A 27,694-nucleotide genomic window follows, 5' to 3' on the forward strand; every position below is an offset into this window, starting at 1 on the left:
CACGATTTTGTTTCATGTTATTTTGCCATGTAAAAGATTAACACACATTTTAATTTACTTATTTTTCAATGTCCTATTGGCTTTGACTGTGGAAAAATCTAGCAGTAGGCATGCTTTTTGAATGAGTACATGACTTGAGCTACAAATTCGCAATGCCATCTTCCAAGGCCACTCTACCTTTCAACTCGCCAATACGAGCTCTTTGTATCTATCACTAAATCAAATTCTCTGTGTTTTTTTAGTTTTTTTGTGCTTGTCCTATAGATTAGCCTTCATGATGAATATGTTCTTAGGATAAATGCATATCACATCTGCAGGCTCTCTAAGATGTTTCTAAAATAGGTTTATCAGTTGTCGTAGTTATCTGACCCGTTTCAGACAATATTTATGGCAAATCCCAAAGGTTCAAAAGAACACCTGATTGTGATCTGCCAGTGAATAATTCAGTGTCTCTTTTTGCAACTCAAAGAGCCTGCAAAATCTGATTAAATGTCAGAAATTTCCACAAGACGAGAGATAGTGCAGATGAATGCAGGCATAGGCTTCTTTTCTGAAGTCTTCTGACAGTAAACACACAACAATGTATAATAATTTAAAGACATCTCACCTAAAGGGGTATTTTATCAACATAAATAGCCAGTGTATGTCTGTAAAACCATGACAGTTTGTTCAATTTTTTTCAAGCACATATTTGCTATAAATGGGGAACTCTATCAAAGTGACATCAACACAAAATTATTCAGAACGTTCTACCGACAAGGTCGTTTGCCCAGATATTTACCAAAAATTAAAAAAAAGCTATTTACTTCTTTACATAATATTCAGATTGTGTCTTGTTGAAATGTGATGATCTATTAAGGCATGTTAATTTTGTACGACAAGTCAAAGTTACCTCTAGAATAAATAAAACATCTGCAAAAAGATATCTTGGCTGTTAGAACAGTGGTAATATCACTGCCTTAGAACTGGGAGACCTGGTCGAACCACCTCACCAATAAAAAAGTAAAATAACAACAAAACATACTCCTCTTTGAATACAGAACAACTGTACCCTGCCCACGCCAGTTTGTTTTTTAATGGCAAATTGGTACATTTTAGTAGGTCACATGTTTAAATTACTCTATAAACGCATACCATTTGCAAGAGGGGACACAATGGGGACTCTCACATGATATATTTTGAGCTTTATTGAGGTTCCATTTTTTTGAATTTTTTCAAAGTTTGTGCTATTAATTTTTATTTTTACATAAACATTGTATGTTTACTGCTTATATTTTAAAATCTCACATGTCCCACTATAGCAAAATTATCTTAATTGTACTCAGCAACATCTCTTGAGTACAATATCCCGTATGTATAACTTTGCAAAGTAACAATCTTAAATGCAATCTAAATCCCTAATCCTAAACTAAGTCCTAATTCTAAATCAAATCCTCATCCCATATTTAACCCTGGATCTAATCAGAAACCATACCCCAATTATCACCCATACCCTAATCATATGCCCAACCCTAATTATACCTAACCCTTAATCCTAACCCTAGCAATAATGTTCAGCAGATCGATTCAACAGAGTAAACTAAGCAAAGGAATTCCCTTGCTGACCATAATCCCAATCTGAACCCTAATCCGAACCCTAAGTGAAACATAATCCCAATACTACAATTAATTCTAAACCTTAATAAACCTAATCTTAATTCTAAACCAAATCTGTATCTGTAATCTTAATCCTTAATTTATTCCTGTTCAATGCATTGTGATCAGTGTTGAGAAACTGCCAAAGCCCAGAAATCAGATTTGCATTGGGGCATGAAGGGAGACCCTCCAGAGTCTGTTAAGACCTTGGGGATTTCCCGAGAACCATATCCAGTGAGAGCATCACTGTAGCTAAGCTTGATCGCTCAGCTGCAGTGCTGTTTATGGATTTGGAGGGCTGTCTGAAGTACTAATACTACCTGAAGTGCTCTGTTGGGTTTCCTGGTGTGAACAGGGATTTAACCTTGCTCATTTAAAGAGCTGCATTCAGATCTCACTCTGAGCTCTGCATGCAGCTCACCTGTCAGACTAGGGCCGTTATATGGCCCCATCTGACAGAGTGGAGCTTTAGGTACCTATTGATATCTGTGTTTCCTGGTGTGAGCAGGTTTAAATCCCTGCTTCCACAAAGACCAAGCTATGGGCACTTAAATGCCTATTTAAGGAGGAACATGCCGTGAAGACTTCCAGTACTGCATGCAGTGCTTCAAAAAGTCTGAGACCAGTAAACGTGGACCCTGCTGATAGATGGAAGCTCCAAGTAGTCATTGATACCTGTGACTCCCTGGTGGTCTTAACGCTGCTCATACTGCATTGTAACAATGGGGATTTAAGTCCTCGTTTAAATTACAGTTGGCAGCTTGACTTTGAGCCAATAGCTCTGGCCCCAACTGACAGAAGGGTGCCTCAGTAATTAAATGATACCTGGGGTTCCATGTTGCCAGTAAGGAAACAGCGTCTGCAGGGAGCGAATGCCAACCATGATGGCAAATGTACATCTTGCATCCTTAAGGGGTTAAACATGGTATGTTGTATTTAGTGTATTATATAGTGTTAACAGAATGACAGTTAAAAAAAAAAAAAGTCTGGTACCATCATTAGGGATTATAAGAGGAACTGGTTGCCTACTTGAGAGTCTAATAAAAAAGTATCTTAATTTTACCGATTGGTTGCTCAGCAAGTGTGTCTGTCGATTATGTTTTTTTAAACATTGTCAAAGCTGTCAGGAGAAGTATGATCTGTCCAGAGTAGAGTACAGAGTAGATTATAGATAGACCTGATTCATGGTGTCTTCAAGATGCACAATGAGGATTCCATATAATCTTGGTTAAAATGTATTTGAATTTTTTGTAGTAAATGTCTAAATGTCTAAATGTATTGTTTTTGAGCTAAGTCCCGTTAATGGCTAAGCACATATCAGCTGGTATACTCATAGCTTCAAATGTTCTAGTTTGTATATTTTTTTTACAGGAATCTCTGCTCCCAAAGGCTCCCTTAATGATATCTAGCTTTCCCGGGATGAATCTTCAAGTTTTGTCAGATTCCTTTCTAGGATGTACAGTAACAGTTTTCCCTTGGTCTGCCGTTTGCAATTATTGTTATGTATACAATTGATTATCTCAGTTTCTTTGCTGATGAACTACCACTGAAGTATTGATTTTTCTCACAATAAATTCAGTTTTTGGTGGAGTAGTTCAGCATTTTGTTAATTTTAAGATTCCGATGTGCATACTGTACGTTTCTAATTTTTTTTAAAAAGGCCTCTGTGGAATTGAAATTACTTTTTCTGGACTTATGAAGTAAACCCATCTTGATTTGTGATTATATTATTTGTCCATAAGCAATAATAATGTTATATATAGTTTGTATTACCCGTGTGCTGCAAGGTTTTAAGTTGTTTTCCTGATATGAATGTTGCTGTTTCTCTATAACCTCTTTGTGACTTCATCTTCCTCTCTGTCCCCTCTTCCTATTTGGCCTGTTACATGGTTCCATTTTTAAGTCCTTCATGCGGTGTCACCTAGTCCATACTATTTTGTCCTTTATTACAAATCTATAGCGCTTCAATTGGACCACTAAGGGGGGGAGAGAGAGAGGAAAACTAAGGAATGGGGGGGGGGCACTAGGGAACAGGGGAGGGGAGGGAAGGAAAAGGAACACTAAGGGGAGGAGGGGACTATTAAAAGAGAGGGAAGGAAAACGGAACACAAAGGGGGGGTTAAGAGGAACACTAAGGGGGATAGGGAGTACTAAGATACAGGTAAAGGGGAGAGGAACACTAAGGGACAGGGAATGGAAAAGGAACACTAAGAGGGAATAGGGGACCACTAAAGAATAGGGAAGGTAGGGGAGAAGAACACTAAGACTGGGGGCACTAAGTGGGATGGGGGGCACTAAGAGACAGGTAAGGGGGGGAAGAACACTAAGGGAAAGGGGAAGTAAGGGAAAAGAAACACTAAGGGGCGGGGGCCCACTAAAGGGAAGGGTGCATAATACTAAGGAGGGGAGGAAAACTAAGAGGAATGGGGGGCACTAAGAGACAGGCAAGGGGGGAGAGTAAGACAGGGGAGGGAGGGGAGAGTAACACTATGGGACAGGGGAGAGGAACACAAAGGGACATGGAGGGGAGAGGAACACTAAGGGACAGGGAAGAGGACCACTAATGGACACGAAGGAGAGAGGACCCTATGGGGCTGAGAGGGTACCACTAAGGGACAGGAAAGAGTACCACTAATGGACAGGAAGGAGAGAGGACCCTAAGGGGCTGGGAGGGGACCACTAAGGGACAGGATGGGGAGAGTACCACTATGAGACATGGAGGAGAGAGGAACACTTAGGGACATAGAGAGGAGAGTGGCCCACAGGGGGGCCTGAGTAGGGAGAAAGACACACAGAGGAATTTAAGGGAGGAGAAAGACACACAGATAGGCCTGGGGGTGAGAAGGATGCACTGAGGGGCTGGTGATGAAAGAGACACACAGAAGGGCCTGGGGTGGAAATACAAAGGGTCTAGGAGTGAAAGAGACACAGAGGGGCTGGAGAAGAGGAAAAAGAGACACAAAGGGGCTGAAGGGAGATAGACGAGGCTGGGGGTGAAAGAGAAACACACAAATGAGCTGAGAAGAGTAAAAGACACAAAGGGGATGGGAGAGAAGGAGACACACAAAGGGGCTGGGGAGTGTAATACACACAAAGGGGGGATGTGAGTAATACACAAGGGAGGTGTAAGACACAATGGGTAAAAATAGGGGATAAGATACACTAAAGGGGGAAAAGGCATTTTTAAAAGGGTTTAAGAAACAAAAGGTGGGTTAAGAGGCACACAGGGGGGCGGGGTGGGCACCAAAATCATCTTCGCCTGTGTACCCAAAAATCCTTGCACCGGCCCTGCCTTTACCATGCCTATATCCATTTATACACAAGAACAACAAGTGAGGACATAACAGTAACACATTTCACCACTAGGGTCTCGGTAAAAAATTTAAGAAGAAGGTATTGGCTGTTTTTTCTTTACCCCTGCACTTAATTGAGAAAGTTAATTTTATATTTACAAATACTTTAGAAACAATTGATAAATCGAGCTATGTTATTTAATCTTTTGCACTTTTCATCTGAAAGGTTTTATCAAAAGTGAAAAAGGAAACATCAAGTTTCGAAACTGGTTGTATCTATACCTGTGATGACATGGCCCTGGAGTATCTGGCATGGAAGGTGTACCAGATCAGGCCTGCTATCATCCGTGGGTTTCTTGGCCTAACCTGCACCACTAACTGCTCAACTAAGCCCCATGGTTACGTCTGCTTGGTAGGGAACTCACTGAAAACCTAGCACATACTGTGGTTGTATGTTCTGGTTGTTACAGAGTAGACTAAGTAGCTTGTTCCACTGGCAATACACTGCAATAAATATGGTTCCTTAGCATGACTTAAACTTGTATAGATTCCAACCAAGACCTCAGCAAAGAGACAAGACACACACTTCTCACTGGCAATGAATAGAAACACTCTTTATTTCTAAACTCTTAGCTTTTCTTAAAGACCACAGCTCATACATGAAATGTATTTACAAATATGTACATATGTATATGTATGTGTGTGTGCGTAGAACAACAGTTTGTACTCACAGGTATACACAAAGCTTTCTTGGACCTGGTGCTAAATCCAGCAGATTTAAATACAATAGTAAAAAATAGGATAGCCCTCTAGGCTTTCTGTAAAAAAAAAAAAAACTTAACTTGTATTAAAAAACCCTATCCCTATGAAAGATTTGAAGATTTGTTTGAGAGTGCAATCCTACTTTCTACTATTGTGTATAGATGGATTGACTTCTCCAGTATCAAAATTATTTCACCCCTTTATGTCAATCATCTTTAGTACTTAGTAGAGCACACTTTTGCTGTTATGACCTGCTGCAAACAAGATACAACGCCAGACACCAGCTTCTGAAAGTGTGCATGAGGAATATTAACCCATTGCTCATGAGCAATGGCCTCCAGTTTAGTAATATTCTCAGGTTTGCCTGCTGTAACCACCTTCTTCAAATTCCACTAGAGATTTCCTATGGGATTCAAGTCAGGTGACGGTGATGGCCACTGTAGAATTTTCCACAACTTCTTTTGCTTGGGATCATTGTCTTGTTGGAAGGGGTCCAATGAGGCCCAAGCTTCATCTTCCTCACAGATGGGATGATGTTTTCTCCTTGGATTTCTTGATACTTCAATGAATCCATCTTGCCTTCCATACACTGCAGGTTTCCAGTGCCAGAGGATGCAATGCAGCCCTAGAGCATCACCGAGCCACCACCATGCTTAACTGTAGGTAGAGTGTTCTTTTTAGCATATACTTCATTCTTCTTCCTCCAGACATACTGCTAATACATTTGGACAAAACGTGACTGTTGTCACCAAGTCTTGCAGGAGTACAGCGCAAAACAGATATTTTTACCTACCTTTTTTTATTTATTTTTTTTAGAAATTCTTTTATAGGCAGATATATGCCTCATCATGCCCTTTCTACCCAGAACCATTGCTTTAAAATATGAATAGTATATCTAATGTATTGCATTATTTACTGAATATGGAATATAGAGGAACTAGCTTGTTATTGCACTATTTAATTACAAGATAACACAGAGGAGTATTTGTACATTGCATTTCATTGCATTTAGTTTAACAATATACTTAAATAACTGATATGGATACAGCTGTTTCATCTATTTAATCATTATTCTTTTTCTGTTAATTGGATTTCATTTATATACTCTGTGGGATCACAGAATATCTACTGGTTCAACTGAACATCTAATAACCCGGACTGTACGGTTAGACAGCAGGGAGCCCTCCAGCTATATGCTGACAATGCATGTTGGAATTTCTCAGTCTACACAGCTAGATGGACAGCTGCCCATAGCAGCCTTATATCCAACAGCTTGGTTAACCACTAACAACGGGTATAAGACTGAGGCTATGTATCTGTATGAAGGTACTAGTAAATAAATGAAACAGATATACCAGTTATATTGAATGTATAAGACTCTATAGGTAAATCCTGGATGTATCAATTTGTTCGGGTGGATTTGTGGATTGATTTGAACAATCCACTCCAAACAAATATTTTTGCAAATCTAATATTTGAAATATTTAATTATTCTTATACTAAGATATGAAAAATACTGTGCATATTTATATTACATCTGAATAGTATTTATAGGCAAAATACATACAAATAGGTAAAATACAACACTAAAAACAGTGTTTTGTGAATAGCAGAGATTTAAAAAAATCTGCTTTGCACAGTTTGCATGTCTATAGTTAATTTACCCCTTCTTCCATGAATAGATGATAAATTAATATTTTATGAATCTTATTTGCTCTTTGATTTATTTTTTATCAAATCTCTGACTCTAATACAGGTACACTGCCGTTCAGGGGCAACTCGCCCAACATTCTGTTATCAATAACTCAGGTGAACAGCTCTTTTGATCTTTATTGAATAATTTATTAAATCTTTATAGACCTGTCTGACTCTGGAATATCTTAATAAATATCTCTTAAATTAATTTGATTTCTCCAGACTTTAATTTCCATTTTGTTAGCCAATTATTGTAATATGGACACTTTATCTCCCAATGGGGTATTAATAGGTATTGTTGAGGCATTTTATTGTATAGCATATACATGCAGAGTATGTATGCCTTAATTCAAATACAATTCAAATAAAAGGATTAAAAAAACTAGCATTATTCTTATCTCTAATGACTTGCTCATAGTAGAATGTATACCTATTTGTAGATCGACTTTAACAATATTTCAGTCATTTTCCCATACTATACTACTGATAATTTTTTCAGGGACTGAAACATTAATCACATATTAATTTAGCTAATTTCACATAAAATATTTACATTGTTTGTGAAGTCCAATGAGAGCTTCCTTAATTGCAATTATATATATATCAGCCCATTAAGCTTAGGAATGTTTGGGCCTTAAATTCTCTTTTGCATATACTTATGCCAGACTTGACTATAGGTATATAAAATTATCAATTTCTTATCATTTTATCAGTTGTACTTAATGAAGAGCTGATATTTCAGCATACAAAGTTGGGGAACCGGTGGCCAAACTTCAATATCCCCCAAAAGACATTTAACCCCTTAAGGACACATGACACGTGTGACATGTCATGATTCCCTTTTATTCCAGAAGTTTGGTCCTTAAGGGGTTAAAGAAGATTGATAAGCAAAATATATAAACTGAGTTTTCAGAATAAAATAGGAATTTTTGGATAGTAGAATCACTTTAATATTGCATTTTATAGAAACGTTGTCTTTTTGATGCCCTCGAGAATTGTTTTACATTCCACTAGATATTGAATAGATTGACACATACATTTTCTGTGATCAATATTTTACGTGCTTGGAAGTTTGATGGAATAAATGATCACTTAAAACGTAATTTAGTCTGAAAGAATAAAGAAAGATACAAATACCATGGGTTTACTAGCGAGAATAACAGATGGCCATGTCCTAAAGCATTATGTCTGAAAGAATTACATAACAATGCTATGATACATGTGTACAAGATGCTATATTGTTTCAGTACAGACTTTGTCATTTGGCAGATTGGCATTCCATTCTTATTATAAATGCATAAACACTCATGTTGCAGGTGTCACAGATAAAATATAAGCAACTCATGATTCCTTAAATAGTGGGTACTCAATTCTATAAAATGGTAGATGAATCACTGTAACGCTGAAAGGTAAACTCACGTAAAAAATTAACTTTTGGCATATTGCATTATATATATATTAAAATAAGCTATTTTTAATGTTGTAATGGAAATAGCCCTTCAGTTAACCCTCCATGTTCTTTTTAATTTTCTTTTTAATTATTTAAAATAGGGAAAGAATAGCTAGCATATTAACGTAAGGTAAAAAAAAAATCAATTTAAACATAGATCGCTGTTTGGCAAACCTAATAAATTAAATGATGTACATTTTTTGTTTCAAGCAGATACAGTGATGGAGAGGTTAAAAGCTATTGTATTATGTTAAAAATTGAGCATTTGGAGCATCTCTGTAACATATGATCCCTGTGTGGCTTGGAATGTTGATTAAGGCAATATTTACTAATGTTGTTTGTTTCTGTAGTTATGGATTACATGCATGATGTCCTGTCAGTAATCAAATCCACAGAATCGTGTGCAAGACTTTAAAATTCTTTATTTAATTTCAATAAGGGTAAAAAAATATTTTAAAAATACGTTTGCCAGCAGAATTTGGCAGAGCTTGTTGATAGCAATTTACTTCTTAAAATCGTCCTCCAATAACTACCAAAAATGAATTGAAATATTATATGTATGAGCCTTTTTAATAATCAAAACTTCTAAGTGAATATGTTTTAGATTGTTTTTGTTACATTAGTTGTGTAGAAATTATTATAAGCAAAACTATGGAAAACTATATATATATTTTTTTTCCACATTGTAATATTTTATACATACATCATATACATATATATATATAATGTATCAGAAGAAAACCCTACCTGTCCTGTGAAAACCAATATATAATATGCGAGGATGCATTTAATGTACTGTGAAAGATACAGTGGAACAAACAAATAGCAAAAGTACTAAACTGGCCCCAGTCACAATCAAATGGAATCTTGAAAAGTCTCAGTCACTAAATATATGTTAACATATAAGATACATAACACAAGAAAAAGTATCATACCGTGACATTTCTAGAGAGCTCTATAAAGTATTGGATTTTTTTTCTTTTTGCTAGCTATGCTATTTGAAATTACATTACATTTAGTTTCATTCTGAATATTAAACACTAACGAACACTTGAAATAAAATGTAGGCCAGTCACATGAATACATTTATGTCATCCAAATTGGGATTCTTATTTTGGATTACAGCCACTGAATATTTCTATTATACTATATCCTATTTTTGTTTTTTTTCCCCCTAATGTCTAGAACTGGTATAGGCAACCGTCAGCACTCCAAATGTTGTGGGCTGGATCTCCTCTTATCCTTTTCCATTCTGGCTCAAAGAGTTTTATGGGAGATGTAGTCCATCTGGAGTGAAATCATTACTAATGGGACAAAATCAATATATAAAGTATAGTTATAAAATGATAATATATATTTTTTTCTTATTTACATTATATTCTAGCTCATACAACCAGTATTTCTACTCACAGTTACTTTCAAAATATTTTAGGTCCCCTATACCCATTGTGACCAGGCATAAATACAGGGAGGGACAAAATTCAAGGTAGGATTTGATCGGTATATAACCTTTTTGTTAGTAGTTCAGGTTTATGTTGCAGGTACATATACTGTATTTTAATTAAGTCTGGGGTGATTCATCATTGGTAATTTCACAAAGGAATGAGTGCAAATAGTTAAATTTTTATTTTAACAATTTAATTTAACGATGGACCTCCTGCAACAACTGTTTGGTGAGCGGATCATTTCAAGAAGTTCCCGGATTAACTGGCTGTCACATTCACCAGACCTTTAAGCTACTGATTACTTCCTATGGGGATATCTGAAGGAGCGGGTGTACATGAACAAATCGCGTACACTTGAGCAGCTCAAGGATAAAAGTTTATGACCAATGCAATTAAGAGAGCCCGATTTTGTAAGACGGCACATGGATCTCATTTGAAAGATGTCATCTTCTGTACCTACTCAAACTAATATCCATATGTTAAGCATTCATTGTATGTAATATCATTGGTTTTGGTTTATTAACAGAAACGTTATTGACCCTAATTTTGAAAAGTTATTGACAGTAGATTTAAATGGGCACTGCTCTCTCATCTACTTTGCAAGGATTTATCTGCAACAGCAAATGTCTACTTCCTGTAAAGACATCTTCCATGCAGTGAAACGTACTATACTGATGTTGGAGAAAATTATAGCCCTTAATCGATTATACTGAGATGGTGCACATTTAACACGCGTTAACAAACCTTGACAAATCAATATTTGGCATGTGTTTTGTTTTCTGGTCAAACCCTCTCTAATTTGCTGATCGATACGGATTTTTTTGGTCCTCGTTTAACAATCCTTCACGGATCGCAAGTTGAGTTCTTCCTTCAGGCTTACAGATTAATTATGAATTAAAAATGCAATTTTTAATAACTGAATAAAATACATTTATCTTTATGGCATAGCTTTTTTAAATGTTTTGGTCATGTTATTTGTTGACCACTTATCTACAAAACACAATATTTGAAGCTGCTTCAAATAGTTGTTACAGCTTGGAAGGCAAAGATAGACCCTGACATTTAGAAGCCCCACTGACTAGTGACCGTAACTCACTAGTTTTAGCTTTTTATCATGGCATACGCTCAGAGTTTGCAGGTAGACTCACTGGCTTTTTAATGCCTTAGAAATTACGGCATTATTTAGTGTATATCCAAAGGAGTATTACTTTATATGGTTTCCTATGATGCTATATTGCTCTCATTTGAAACTTTGTTTAAGTGGCAGAGTTACTATATCTAGTTGTCATTTTTTTTAATAAACATGGGGTGCATAGCTAATGCATAAACATAGGTTAAAACAGAAATGTCAAATAAGTCATGTGTGTTTGTGAAGGTCCTGAAGGTATTTCTGGGAATGCAGATTCCTGAAAATGCCACCAGAATATAAAATGATGTTTGTATGTGGCACAATTCCCACATACAGTAAGGAAGGATACATCAAGCATATGTGCAATATAAGATATAGTATAGACTCCCCATAGATAGTTCAGCAATTGCATTCATTCTTCTTCCCTGACTGACACAATGAAGCCATCCATTCTGACCTAAATAAAAGTTGTTGTAGACTGCAGAAGAAGGGAACGACGACATCCATTTACAATCTCTCTGCATGGATGCTTAAACACAGAATGGAGTCTTAGAAACATAGAAACATAGAAACATAGAATGTGACGGCAAATAAGAACTATTCGGCCCATCTAGTCTGCCCAGTTTTCTAAATAATTTCATTAGTCCCTGGCATTATCTTATAGTTAGGATAGCCTTATGCCTATCCCACGCATGCTTAAACTCCTTTACTGTGTTAACCTCTACCGCTTCAGCTGGAAGGCTATTCCATGCATCCACTACCCTCTCAGTAAAGTAATACTTCCTGATATTATTTTTAAACCTTTGTCCTTCTAATTTTAGACTATGTCCTCTGGTTGTGGTAGTTTTTCTTCTTTTAAATATAGTCTCCTCCTTTACTGTGTTGATTCCCTTTATGTATTTAAATGTTTCTATCATATCCCCCCTGTCTCGTCTTTCCACCAAGCTATACATGTTAAGATCCTTTAACCTTTCCTGGTAAGTTTTATCCTGCAATCCATGAACCAGTTTAGTAGCCCTTCTTTGAACTCTCTCTAAGGTATCAATATCCTTCTGAAGATATGGTCTCCAGTACTGTGTACAGTACTCCAAGTGAGGTCTCACCAGTGTTCTGTACAATGGCATGATCACTTCCCTCTTTCTACTGCTAATACCTCTCCCTATACAACCAAGCATTCTGCTAGCATTTCCTGCTGCTCTATTACATTGTCTGCCTACCTTTAAGTCCTCAGAAATAATCACCCCTAAATCCCTTTCCTCAGATGTTGAGGTTAGGACTCTATCAAATATTCTGTACTCTGCCCTTGGGTTTTTACGTCCAAGATGCATTATCTTGCACTTATCCACATTAAATGTCAGTTGCCACAACTCTGACCATTTTTCTAGTTTACCTAAATCATTTGCCATTTGGCTTATCCCTCCTGGAACATCAACCCTGTTACATATCTTAGTATCATCCGCAAAAAGACACACCTTACCATCAAGACCTTCTGCAATATCACTAATAAAAATATTAAAGAGAATGGGTCCAAGTACAGATCCCTGAGGTACCCCACTGGTGACAAGCCCAAGCTTCGAATATACTCCATTGACTACAACCCTCTGTTGCCTGTCACTCAGCCACTGCCTTACCCATTCAACAATATTGGAATCCAAACTCAAAGATTGCAGTTTATTGATAAGCCTTCTATGTGCAACAGTGTCAAAAGCCTTACTGAAATCTAGGTAAGCAATGTCTACTGCACCACCCTGATCTATAATTTTAGTTACCCAATCAAAAAAATCAATAAGATTAGTTTGGCATGATCTCCCTGAAGTAAACCCATGTTGTCTCTGATCTTGAAATCCATGTGTTTTTAGATGTTCAACAATCCTATCCTTTAACATGGTTTCCATCACTTTCCCCACTACTGAAGTAAGGCTTACTGGCCTATAGTTGCCCGACTCCTCCCTATTACCTTTCTTGTGAATGGGCACAACATTCGCTAACTTCCAATCTTCTGGGACTACTCCTGTTAACAATGATTGGTTAAATGAATCTGTTAATGGTTTTGCTAGTACACCACTAAGCTCTTTTAATAGCTTTGGGTGTATTCCATCAGGTCCCATTGACTTATTTGTCTTTACTTTTGACAGTTAAAATAGAACCTCTTCCTCTGTAAACTCACGTGTAATAAATGACTCATTTATCCTTTTTTTTAACAGAGGTCCCTTTCCTTCATTTTCAGCTGTAAATACCGAACAAAAATATTCATTGAGGCAGTCAGCTAGACCTTTATCCTCATCTACATACCTTCCTTCTTTTGTTTTTAATCTAACTAATCCTTGTTTTACTTTTCTTTTCTCATTTATGTATCTAAAAAAAGTTTTGTCCCCCTTTTTTACTGACTGTGCTATTTTCTCTTCTGTGTGTGATTTGGAAGCTCTTATAACTTGCTTGGCAAAGAGATCAGTTTCCCGGCACTTTTAAAAACAGTTCTAGAAGAAAGAGGATGACATGTTGGGATTTATGATCTAATTTTTATTTTTCATTTTGCAGGTCTCATTTTTAATATTAAAGAAATACGTTATTCATTAATTTTCCCCGAGTTACATGCTAATTGTCATACAGAAATATAAAATATAAAATAAATTAGAGGGTAATATTGGTCCTAGGAGTTAGCTGCCTAAAGGGCGTTGCAGCTCGAGTGAATTAAAAGGATTACCTAAGTACTTCATGAGTGATTTTCTGCAGTGGTAGTGGTGTCAACTGGCATCCATTGGCAGAATATATTGTATCTGATGCACTAAACAACAGACTCTAGTGATATTCAGGCAAAACAAAAAAAAAAAATTTCCTGTAGCAGACATTTCTAAATCTTAAAGCATGTTTGTGAAATAAGAATTAACACTGTAAATCGTGCCATGGTAATCAATATGTAAATGGGGTTTATTGCTGGAAATAATATTTTTTGTCAGTGGAATTTACAACACAGTGTCTACCCCATATTATTAGGGTTAAACTACTCACCACTAAGAAACAAGGGTGGTTGAAGTTATGATGTGTTTGATTTATTTATTGTGCATGATGCACCTACATGCATGGACCAGTTTTTAACGTATGTCTAGTTATGCCATTGCATCCATTTTACATTTGTCCAAAACTAATATTGTAATACAATAGGTAAATATGATCTGTTCCTCTTAATATAATACAAAATTAATAAATGCATAAATACCAATCTCTGCCACATAAACATGTCCTTAAATAATTGGGTGTCAATGATGATATTGTTGTCTTCTAACTAAAATATTATTTTATGCTTTTTCTTAGGATGGAAGACAAAGCTTCATTGGACACCAGCTGGGAGGTGTTGCAGAAGTGCCAAACAGTAAAGATCAAAGAGTCAAGTCAGCTAAGGCCATCCAAATCACATACTACCTCCAGAATTATGGCTCTGCAACACAGGACCTTATTAGTGAGCAGTGGGAAACAGAATTTTGTACCCTACTGAGCCATCTTCAAGAAGAGCATCCAGATATCCAAATGTATACCTTGACATCATTTAGCCTTGTGAGAGACTTTCAGAAAACCATTGACCTATCCCGAAGTAAGATTGTGGTGAGTCTAATGTTGATTCTTACGGCTGCCACCCTCTCCAGTTCTATGAAAGACTGCCTTCGTAGCAAGCCTTTTCTTGGGTTATTAGGAGCACTCACAATCTGTATCTCCAATGTCACAGCTGCAGGGATATTTTTCGTCACTGATGGAAGATATAACTCGACTCTGCTGGGAATCCCGTTCTTTGCTATGGGTAATTATTTATCATCATGAGAACATGATTGACACACCTATTGACTGAATGGTAAATGAAATCATTGGGCTTTCAACGTATTTGTGGTAGTCAGTGATATTACATCGGTGCATTGTTACAAATGGCAGAATTGACCAATCCACGTTATATAATATCAAGATTTAAAGGAGGTCTATCGACTGTTAAAATCACCGTGCTAACAATTAATCATAGTGCTAGCAATTCATTAATTACAGAGTGCTAACATTTTATTTTTTTAGGAATACAGTTTTTTTTTATCAGGTAGTTATATATTAGATTTCTAATTTGTTACAAGCTCACCTCTTTCATCTTGATTTCTAATGTGTGTCCACAACTAGGTGTTAAAACACGTACTAAATAAAAGTACACAACAAACAAGAGATATAGACAAGAAAATGACACACTCTAGACTTTAAATAATTCTGTTTTAATGTATTATATTTACATATCTCCAGAGAAGGAATGTAGAGACTTAACTGGCATGTTCATGATGCGTGTACATGGTATACAAATATTTTGAACAGTCAGAAGAGGAAGACTTGATTGAGGTGTTGAAGATGCCTCAAGCGACACTTCCAAGAAGCAGTTTTGGACCAGGCATGATAGGTAGAATGTATACTTGTATTCAAGGGGTTGACAAAAGAACAAAGTATAGTCCTTTTAAATATTGTAATGAGGGAACATTAGTGAATATTGGTATCAGATTGATTGATACATAGTGTTGCACTTACTGAGATTGGTTTGATGCACTAATCCCTATATTCTATGCCTGATATGTTCATTCATTCTTCATACTATTTTACTATAGTAAATCTATACCAGATTCATAAAGCATGACATATGGTAGCTCTCTTGATTTTCTAAATGTACCTATCCTGGTCAAATCCTTTTAGATGATTATTCATTACTAAAAAAATAATGTGCTTAATCTCTTCCTTTATATAATGTATTTACAACAATTTTGTTACAAGAAGACATGCTGATTTATATGCCCTCCATGTTTGAAATCCCAAAGATCTGCTGCTTCTGTCTACATAATGTGGATGTCTACATAATCCAAAACAATGCCTCTCTCAGGCAAGCTTGTCCTCTCCTAGCTTCCTCTTATAGTTTTAAACAACAGAAAACAAGAGAAAAATATTATTATTTAAGGTCAAAACATAATTTCCACATAAAAAAGGGATAAAACATACAAAAATATGTACAACAGGCAATGCATGGTCTATGTGTGCTTAGAAACAACCCCTTTGCATCTTCATTGAAGTAAACTTTTAACGTTGAAGCAGGTGGGTACCACAAGTTGCTGAACATATGCTTTAGGTTGAAAGTATGGTTGGAACTCTTTCTCTACTTATCAACCAGAGAGATCACTGATAGATGGGGAAGGGCACACAATATTTGTCCTCGGGTGCAAATTAATGGTCTTTTTTTTTACGCAAAGTTACTCTAGTTACGTGGAGCATACATTATGTGGATTTAATAAATAAAGGGTTCTGGAGTTGTAATGTATAACATGATATATTTCTGCGACCTCCATAGATATTACCTGCTCAGCACGACTAAGCATTCACAGAAAACTCTACGGGACTTTCTACCACCAATGGCAGCCAGAGTATGAATGTTATAAGCACTGTCCCATCTGAATCTACAGTCATATGTAAACATCTCACAAACTGGCATCCAAGATCAGCCCCACATTTCACTGGGAAATATTCCAGTGGACTGTTGAAGGTCTGGAGAACTTTGTGATAGCAGGCAGCCCATGCAGAAACTCACACAATGCTAAACTAGCAAAAGCACAACACAATTGTGTACTCTGACATAAACGCCTCATGCACACCCTGTTCTTTTCTCTCTAGAAGAATAGTGTGCATGCTTGCGGCTGCAGCCCGCATCCCACTTGTAGCCGTCCCATGCTTACAGCCTGGGGGAGAATTGCCATCCTGTCAACCCTTGCCCGCCCCCAATGCTACTAGAGATGAATGAATACTTTACAACATTATAAAAACAGACAAACATTTTACAGCACACATTCAAATGAACATTCCAATGTATTTTAGGCATATGTGCGGACCTTGTTGGATTGTTCTCCAAAGAGTTCATGAACATTAATTTTAGTAAATGCCGCCACCATTCTGTATGTTTTAATATCACGTGTTTAACTCCTTTATAACAGATGGCATGTCAGGCCAGTCTCAGTATGGAAGTATTTGCCTAGTCCCGTGTCATGAAGCTGGAAAAGTCAATAGGTAAACATGGTTTATTACAATGAGTCCCTGACATTCACAAGATCCATCAACTTTTGCTGCTATTGCAAACACAAATTAATTAATTTTGCGGTTTGTATAGAAAGCACTGGGAGATGATATTGAGATTACGCCATCAGACTATTTATTTGAATCAATGTTTGTATTTTAATGCAAAGTAGAGTCGGAAAAAAATAAGAAAAGATCTTGTATCATTTTGTGCCTCGCTGAATCTCCCGAGAGTCCCAGTGGTGATATAATAAAGCATAAAAAAGTGTTAACATCTAAAGTACATGTGAATTAAATCTGCACAGCTAGACTGCGTTTCAAACCTTGTGGGAGTTTATGGAACGAGACAAACTCAATTCTTTTATCCTGAAAATGGGACAGGAGTATAACGAAAAGGGCAGAGTAATTCAGTTCCTTAATGCCACATACTTTGATCCATTCATGAACCCCTATTTTTTCTGTATTATTAAACAATTAACAAAATGCATTATTTAATGCATACTTTAACACATTTGCCGGTGACATTGACGCCTGAAAATAAAAACAGATTTTTAAAGGATTTCTAACTGGCAGCAGCTATGTGCTTTCTTTAGATACAAAGATTCTCTTACAATTAATAACTAAACTGTGAATTTCTAGAGGGACAAAAAGGGAATTTTACATTATCAGATTAATCATCTGGATCACACAATTTTTTTATTACATTCACTTTGATGTATGGATTATTATATATTTTTTTAAGGCAAATTTATTTTGGCTGTAGGAAAAACTTGAAGAAACCCAACCAAGACATCAAGATGTGTGCATTGCATTATCTGTTTTACAGATTTTATTAGTTATTGTCTGTTATATCACACCCCTTGCTAATATGGGTTATTGGGGGAATAGAACATGTTGTGCTTTTGGGAGGCTGAGGCCAAGTAGGAAACAAAGATTATAACAGGTTTGGAGTTATGTAATCAGGGGGCTAAGGCCCCTAGGTACAGATACTGTAGACTACTGCTTGGCTCCAATACGCTGGTTATGTACTGGTCTTTTATTTGATCGAAAAGTGGGGAATTATTGATTTTAAATAGAGCCAGAGTGATTGGATCTCCTTATAATTTACAGGTCCAATTATTGTTGAGCTAGTTAGCCTGAGGACCTCCTAGTCCACTATTATTACTGTTATAAATGTATTTTTTTTTTCTCTCAACCATGTAGGATTGTCAAGAAATCAAAGAAGTGATAGGGAAAATTTCTCTACCAAGTGTAGATTACCCACTATGTTCCATACAAAGGGATTGAAGAAAGTGCAGGAGAAATTTATTTATCCCCTACTCATCACTTAGTTCCATCAAACCCAACACCAGGGAGCCCATAATTAATCTTAGAGTCCAGGTTATATGCAGTGATTTTTTTTTCAAATTCCGCTTTCACAGTGCTTCTGCTCCTATGACCTAATGGTAGCCTGGTAGTATACAGGTTATAGAATCACAACTTCTATAGTTTTCTAAGAAGCAGGTTTTTTAAGGAGTCAGATGCTATTTTTGTCTACCGTCATTTCTTATTTACAAGCTAGAAAACTGCATTTTAACTTGAAAAATTTAGTATCATTAGAAAAAATGTCAAAGCTAGTTTGTTAAATCAACCCCAAAGTGTATTTACGCAAGAAAAAAAGAAAACAAAATAAATAAACTAGCTACTTTGTGTAAACATATTTTAAGATTAAATGGCTTTCAAAAAATGAATTTTAACCAGGATCCATTGCTTTCTGTCACTAATTATGCTGGTATCTCAATTGCACCTTCGCAAAGCTTCGCATTCGATGTATGCGTGCATTATGTATGCATGCCTTTTACTTTAGCTGAGGAATAAGTGCACTTACTGCAGAGAGGAGAAGAGATTCATGTTTCTGTCTTCTCTGTTGACAAATAGATGTAACAATAAATAAAATATGGCCAATAAATAAATAAATATATGTTTCATATGGCCATTTTGAAGACAAAATACATATTGAAAATACCATGACGGACATCTGGGGAAACTTCTACAGTGCTGTCTACTGCAAAATATGCAAATATTCAGGGCTTAAACCCATATCAGAAGCAATTTGTGCCCAGTAAATTCTGTCACAGTTATGGTTAAAGGGTTACTCTAATCCTTTGCCACAATAAGCCTTTTTAGGCTCACAATGCCCTCTTGAAGTTTTTTTTATTTTTTTAAATTATGTGAAAACTTACCTGAAAACCAGCAGTTCTCAGTGCTGATCTCCCTCCTCCATCTTACATGAGGCCAGTGATTGCACTGAGAGAAACCTGTGATTGGATTGTTTCGCCAGCTCAGTTGCGCAATCTGTGTTGGCAAAGGGAGAATTCTGGGCTGCCTGAATCATGTGTACCAGTGGTGTAACTAGCCCCTGGAACACAAGTGCAAATAAATCTATTTTTGAAAAACACAATAAAAACATTTGAAGCAAATAACTCTGAAAGGAGTTATTTGCACTTTTATTCCAGGGGCTACTTACACCACTGGCACACAGGAAAGGAAAACCTCAAAAAAATACATGACAGATCTGTTTTTCTAAACTTAGTATCATACAGGTCCCCAAATATTGCTACAAATGTAGACCTATAATTCAAATCATGGCACCCACAATACTCATATCGCTCATAAGTCATCACCGTTTTTTCCTGTCACCAGGAATACCCTCCAATGATGGCCACAAGGCCAACAGAATCCTTTTTTAAGACTCCTGTCCCCTTCTTCACACACATCATTCATCAATCATGCCTTTGGCATCTACGTGGAACATATATCATAGAATCCTGTATATTACCCATCAGTCCACCATGGCTGCTTTGGCAAATTACTCTCTTCAGGTCATAGGTCATGGGTTTATTCCTTCCTTCTGCCAGGGAATATGACATCAATGGACCATGACAACCCTCCCCTCAATTACTCAATACACTATAAAATCCACCTGTCTTGATGATGAAACTACCCTATCCAGATTTAATTTTTGAAGTTAATTACTGTGGTAGTTGATCACCTCCATCTTCAAGAAATAGGGTTCTATTTAGTGGGAGACTGATGTTTTGAATTAAATATTTCCCGATCAAGAGCAGTAACTACAAATGAAAGTGATAAGTCTTTGGGTCTTCTGAGAGCAATTTTGGTAAAATTACTTTTACCTGGTGCACTTTAACTCTTTCCAAGGTAAATGATCCCACATTCAGACTCTAGAAACCTTCACTTCATGACAATCAAAAACTCTATGAGTCATTCTTACTAAAGCAGTAAGTGTTCTACACACACAAATTTAATCAAAATTCAAACAATACAAAACATCAGTGGTATAATTGTACATACCTTTAATGAATAGATGAAATGACTTTTTATTAATTTGATTTGTTGGATGTGATGTGTTTTACACATTGTCCATTAACATGCCAATCTATAGAGTAATTGTTACGCTTCTAGGGGTGATTTGGATTGGAACTCAACTGCAACTTGTAATCTCCTTAATTACAATAGTAAAGAAATGGATAATCCTTAAGTATCAATACTGTAGCTTTAAGAAAAGAGAGAATCACTGGTAACTTAGTTCAACCGAAGTTTTAATAAGTGTTAAACTTAAATGAATTGCATTTAGGCAATAATCCAATAAGACGAAGTGCAAGTAATCAATAACACAAAGTTCATTATTAAGTATTTCTTCAGAGATCCATTAAGTAACATTAGTTCATGAGAATAATCTTCAATAGGAACAATAATCAAGTAGCTAAGAATATTTGCAAAGCAAGAACAGTTCATAGTGAATAAGCATGATGGGAGTTGTCCTCCATGAGATTAGTAACTTGAAGCACTGAATGTATTTGCAAAGCAAGAAACAGTTCATAGTGAATAAGCATGATGGGAGTTGTCCTTCATGAGAAAGCCAAAGTCTTTAATTACACGAATAGGCTCCATGGCATAGCTATCTGGGTTAACACATTCACATAACACAAGTACCGAATGAACATGTGTTCGGTTCAATCGGCAAGAATAAGAACCAGGAAGCGGACGGCTCAGCGGTGTTCGTGCAAATAAGTGTCCATCTTTAGTGCCATAGTTTAAGCGCTGAACACCGCTGGCCATTCGGGACTTCTAAAATGGCCGCCGCCACGTGTTCGGTAAACGAACAAAGACCACCCTGCATTTGTCAAATAAGCAGCAACAGGGAGGTAAATTGGCAGCACACTCCAGCTCCCAGGTGGTCCAGTCATTCGTGCGTTAGGTCGATAGATTGAATCTACCGACCGCCGGGCAGAAAGGCACGAACAAGCCTTTTCTGCAGGCGAAAGGAAGACTTTTAAACATGGGGCCATAGTCCAGCGGCAACAGGCGAGCAACCAGGCTCCTCCAATGCAATGTGGCGGGATCGGTCTTGTCACAGTTATTATGTGAGTATTGCTTAGATTTCTGAAGCCCACATTTTTAATGAAAATTCTCTTCAATGCCACCTAAGGTCATGAAGTTTCATGACTTTCATCCAATCAAATGTTTCCCAAAGAAGCACTGCAGGCATATGGCACGTGTTTGGCAATTATCACAAATCACAAATTAAAACATATCTGTAAGCACTAAATTCAAAGTTTATGATAAAGAAACATTGGACTCACACTTTTTTCATACTTTTTCAGAATCACTTAGGGCAGCTCCCCACCAGATAATTGTTGGATAAGCAAGTGAGCATGTTTAGAATGTATGTCGCTTGTAAAATGAATCCAGTCTAACAGCACCTTCTCAATATGTCCCTAGAGCTTTGTGATGTTTTTTTTTTTTTATCTTCATTCTTTATTTGTCCATAAGTGTTATAGTTTTTTTTTTCTTCAAATGTGGATTATCATATTATAATTAATAAATGCCCTTATTGAAATGTGAACAACTAAATTAATTTCACTTATTGAGTTTCTGTAGAGTGAAAACGCTAGAGGGGATAGGTCTGGTTTCTTATCTGTTGGTCCATGCAAAGTAATAGATTTATTACATGTGACAACAAAAACAATGTTTGTTTTTATTTGATTTAACAAAATAAACATTTTTGTCTGCCAGACTGAGAACAAAGTTTTACATTCTAACAGTAGATCTTCAAGAAACATGTCTCTTATCTCAGCACTGTGTGTGTGCTGAAAATGTGTTCCACAACACCGTGTGCCTTCTGGAAATGTTTCCCCTGGTCCTGTGTGTGTGCTAAAAATGTGTTCCACAAATCCAACACCGTGTGCCTTCTGGAAATGTTTGCTCTGATCCCAGCACTGTGTGTTTGCTAAAAATTTGTTCCACAAATCCAACACTGTGTGCCTTCTGGGTATGTTTGCTCTGATCCCAGCACTGTGTGTTTGCTGAAAATGTGTTCCAAAAACCCAACACTGTGTGCCTTCTGGAAATGTCTCCCCTAGTCTCAGCACTGTGAGGATATTTATGGGGTGATAAATATTAAAAATAATATTTTCATAAAACCTATCAAAAATGTATGTAATAATTTTTATTATATCAAATATTGATATATTGGCACTGTTCCCCTTGATTAATGTAAAGCTAAGAGCTACCCACTATTTTTAACTCTTATAGACCCTGGAGTACGTTTTATTAGAGGATTTGTATTTCACACACTCCAGGCACCCAGACCACTTCTGCCCATTGGAGTGGCCTGGGTGCCAACTCCCAATACCCTTAACCCTGCAGCTGTAATTATTGCAGTTTTCATAAACTGCAATAATTACCTTGCAGGGTTAACTCCTCCTCTAGGGGCTGTCTAGTAGACAGCCACTAGAGGGCACTTCCTGGTCTCTAGCACACGCTATGTGAGGACCTCCAGCGTCGCTAAAATCCCCACAGGAAAACATTGAAAAGCATTTTCAATGCTTTCATAAGGAGAGGTCTAATACGCTTGCGTGGCATTGCCGCGCTTGCGCATTAGGTCTCCCCCGCCGGCGGGCGTGATCAGTCTACCCCGCCGGCTGACACACTTAGATTGGCTTCTTGTATGCTATAGTAGTCAATTCAAGGTACTAATTCACACCTATAAAGCACTGAACAATTCTAGCCCCTCTTATATCTCTTCACAGATCTATAGGTATGTCCCTTCTCGGTCTCTCCACTCTGCCCGTGACCACCTCCTGTCCATTGTTCGCACCCGTACGGCCAACTCACGCTTGCAGGACTTCTTGTGGGCAGCTCCCTTCCCAATTAATTAAATTAAATAAAACCAGCATATTTACCAGCTTTTGGTAGATTTTCTTTCAGTCTTGGAGATGTATTCCATAAAATGGTGAAGGCAAGTATGAATGAGAATTGTGGGAAATAGGAAAGTTTTCAGTTGGAGGCAAGTGTTAGTATTTTTCAAAATTCCAGAATTAATTGGAAGAGATAGAGAAAGTTAGGTGTGTCCTCGTTCCTGCTCCAGATGTTAGATCTAAGACCCTTCTCCCTCCTTTGTCCTTATTTTTTTAAAGTAGAATCTTCCTTTATGTCATTAGTTTTAGTGACCAGTAGAGTAAGGTGGGCATGTCTTCCCTACAGGCTATCATTTAGATTTTGGTCAGTAGATGGCGCAATAACATCACAAGAAATTCTTGCCAGGAAGTCCAATTATCACTTTATATAAGGGGTTAACTAAATTTTGTGATGCATTTGACATCACAAATATGTATCTTTATGATACCCATTTGTCAAAAACCTGTCAGACTTCAGAGGCTTTTCTCAGTCTAACTGTCTCCTTTTGGTCCATAAAATTAGAATTTTGACAGGTTTCGCCTTCCAAAAACCCAACACCATGTGCCTTCTGGAAATGTTTCCCCTGGTCCCAGCACTGTGTGCTGAAAATATGCTCCACAAATCCCAGCCCTGTGTTCCTTCTGAAAAATGTTTCCCCAGCACTGTGCATGTCTGTTGAATCATGCTTCCACACTATACAGGTGTCTAGGTATTGTAATACCTATGCAACAATTTAGCATAACCTATTGTATCAGAGAATGAGCATTGTATCACAGTTTCTTGCTTTCCTGAGTACATAATTATATGTGCTGATCATATATTCTGCACTCAAAGGGTTATACTTCGAAACAATTAAATAAAGTTGTTGTTTTTTTTGTTTGTTTTTTTGACATCTATTTTAATATTTTATATGAGTCCATTATATTAGGAGGTTGGGTTTCCAGAGATGGAGTGGGTGGAGTCAAGTTATGTAGGTGGAGTCTGGCGTCATTCCATATTAAAACTTTATTATCCACTGATCAGAAGATTTTCACAGTCTTTTAAAAATTTTCGATTCACAGCTGCTCACTGTTTAATGAATAAGCCCTTTAGATTAATCAAAAGATAAAATTACATTTAATACAAACATACTTAAATTCAGTTTAGAAAATAATTTTCCTAGTATAAAAATGCTGAGAAATGAGAATTATTTATTTTCTATCTTCTGTTTATTCAGTAGAGGCAAAACACAGCTGATAATATAATACAAAGCATTCCCTTTTTATGGTATATTTAAAAGCACATTTAATCTCTTCTCATTGAGATTTAAAGTTGTGAGAAATCATCAATAGGAATACATTTGAGGAATAACGTGTTTATCCAGTACACTGTTTTCTTGTAATAATCCCGCTTTAAATATTAAGACTTCATTTTTTTTTTTTACTGATACGATACCCATGTAATTCATTTCCCTGGTATTTCCTATTAGCAAACACATTGGTAAATGAACACACTGAACTGTACAAATTGCCATTTAGAATTTTATTAGAAGCAATATGATTTGTATAGCAGAGTAAATTCACAGCTTACTCTATGGGTAATAGGGCACTTTACAGCTGGGAATGCAAATGTGATCTTCTATCAACACTTGAATCTAGAGCTGCAACAATGAACCATGTGTGCCTCTCATTAACATATCAAAATATTTGTTAAGAACTGTAGGAATTAAATACTTATATCCTATGCTATGTATTGTTATATTCATCGCTGTGTTATTTTTTTTAATTGACGCAGAGTCAGTTACAAATTTGTTAACCTGAATTAAATATGCATGGGATATATTTAGGAAACTAAGTTAACAAACGGATAGAGAGGACATAAGAGCAGCAACTATCCATTGCTAATGTAAATGTAAACAATATTACATTGAGTGTGGCATTTCACACATCCGAAAAAACATTGGCAATGCATGATAAGGTTAGCAATCTTAAGAATAATCAGGAATAACTTATGTTCACAGTAAAAGAGAACAGGATATATAGCGTATATGAGACACACCTAGTAACAGCTACAGCAATCACAGCAGATAACTAATGCACCATCATCACTACACAGAACCATGGAAGATAGCTTGGTAATAATGCATAATTAGATGATGCCACACAAAAAGTTGACATGTTATGTCTTAAAATTTTGCCCATATATGTATATAGTATATATACACTTTGTTATCATTCTACAGGATGTGTTTTTTATTTTTTTTTTTTTTTTTAAGGAACAATATAGGGTCAGGAACACAAACATAAGGGGGCTTGCCCCCTTAGCCTCCTTAGAAGGGGTTAAAACATAGCTCCGCTAGTGCTCGCCCTCCCCATCCACCTCCTTGGTGACATCATAGAATGTATGTTTTTTAGCCAATCCTATGCTTTGCCTGATTGAATGAAAACATCAAGGAGGCAGGAATGGGGCAGGGCCAAACACTGTTTTGGCCAATCAGCACCTCCTCATAGAGATGCATTGCATTAATAAATCTCTATGAGGAAAATTTGGCCTTTCCATGCAGAGCATGGAGTTGCTGAATACTGCCCCAGGACGCACCTCAAGTGGTCATCTGAGGAGTGGCCACAGGGGTTATCCAATGGGGGCAATGTAAACACTGCCTTTTCTCTAAAAAGGCAGTGTTTACATAAAAATACCTGAAGGAGGTGATTATACTCACCAGAACAACTACATAACGCTGTAGTTGTTCTGGTGACTTTAGTGTCCCTTTAAATATTATTTGCTTAGAGAGAGAGCAAATGTACTTTATGGCTTTCTTGTTTACAGTGCAGTGGGTTCCATATCGTTTGGACCAAGTTTCACTTCAGCAAGGGATACATTAAAACGGTTTAAATTCCTCACAATTCCGATTTTAGCAAATAACCCTGGCATTCTTACTGCATTTTTTTGAGATATGACAGTGATACAGTGTCCCAAATAAAGACTGTCCCAGCAGATCAGGGACACTTGGGATAATATTTAGCCTCATGGTTTATATTGATAGAGATTCTATGAAGCCTATCTCCAGAAGCTGTATCCAGCTATACATCCATACTGGTTTCCCGCATTGACAATCTAACTCAGTAATTTACACCATGCTTATAAATCTCCCTCTGTAAGTACATCAACGTAATTGGTTCTTGCTTCTGTTCAAGTATTTACAATAGTATTGATAAGGCTTTCTACTTGACTAATGTGGTTCTGCATTATTTATTTCCCAGTAGGATCCAGCGCGTCTGTAACATCTAACTAATTAAAATGACTTTTTGTCTTAAGTTAAATTGCAGCTAAGCCTTAGGAAACTAAAAATAAACGAGATCTGAGCAGACACGTGACAAATGAAATGGATTTAAATTGGATTATTTTGCATTATTAGCCCGGCATTTGATAAGTCATATTTATGCTACAGCAACATTAAGGAATTGCAGATATTTCTATTTTTCTAGAATATCACTTCTAGCCTTATATGTTAAAATAACTGCTGTGAATGCTGAGATTGGAATGATGCAATATGCTTAACTCACAGCAGAACAATCCAAATTAGCTGTCAGGTAGTAATTAACCCCTTCACCACTTGAGTGCTTAATTGAAAAGTTCAGCGTTTGCAAACACCGGATGTTAATAATTACATAAACATTTGACAAAACAGCAATTTGTGTACTGATTTCTAAAAATTTTACATTTCCAATTGGGTTTTTATTTTTTTTATTTTTTCATTCGTTCACCCTTTGTCCATTCTATTGGAGAGGGATGTCTAATGCTGCAGAGTTTATATAGTATCCTGACAGGTATATGAATATTTTTTAACATATAGTACATCTGTTTAAAATATAAATGAAATGGTAATATTAGCCCGTCAGGTCCGATCACATAGATGAGCAGTGCCGGATTAACACAGTGGCTGATGAAGCTGCAGCTCCAGGCCCATGGCCATGGAGTAGGCCCATTGATTTAAAAT

The 27,694-nt window shown here is 36.7% G+C and overlaps 1 protein-coding gene across 2 annotated transcripts in view; it reads left to right on the top strand.

The window, feature by feature from the left end:
• The window catches only part of PTCHD4 (patched domain containing 4), a 99,922-nt gene that overhangs the window by 40,587 nt on the left and 31,641 nt on the right, over positions 1 to 27,694 (top strand). For both annotated transcript variants that reach the window (XM_063440831.1, XM_063440832.1), the window contains exon 2: positions 14,722 to 15,202. In XM_063440831.1, the coding sequence (XP_063296901.1) occupies positions 14,722 to 15,202 (481 nt within the window). The remainder of the gene's footprint in view (positions 1 to 14,721; positions 15,203 to 27,694) is intronic.

This window comes from Pelobates fuscus, chromosome 2 (genome assembly GCF_036172605.1).
Source record: "Pelobates fuscus isolate aPelFus1 chromosome 2, aPelFus1.pri, whole genome shotgun sequence".
Classification (NCBI taxonomy): Eukaryota; Metazoa; Chordata; class Amphibia; order Anura; family Pelobatidae; genus Pelobates; species Pelobates fuscus.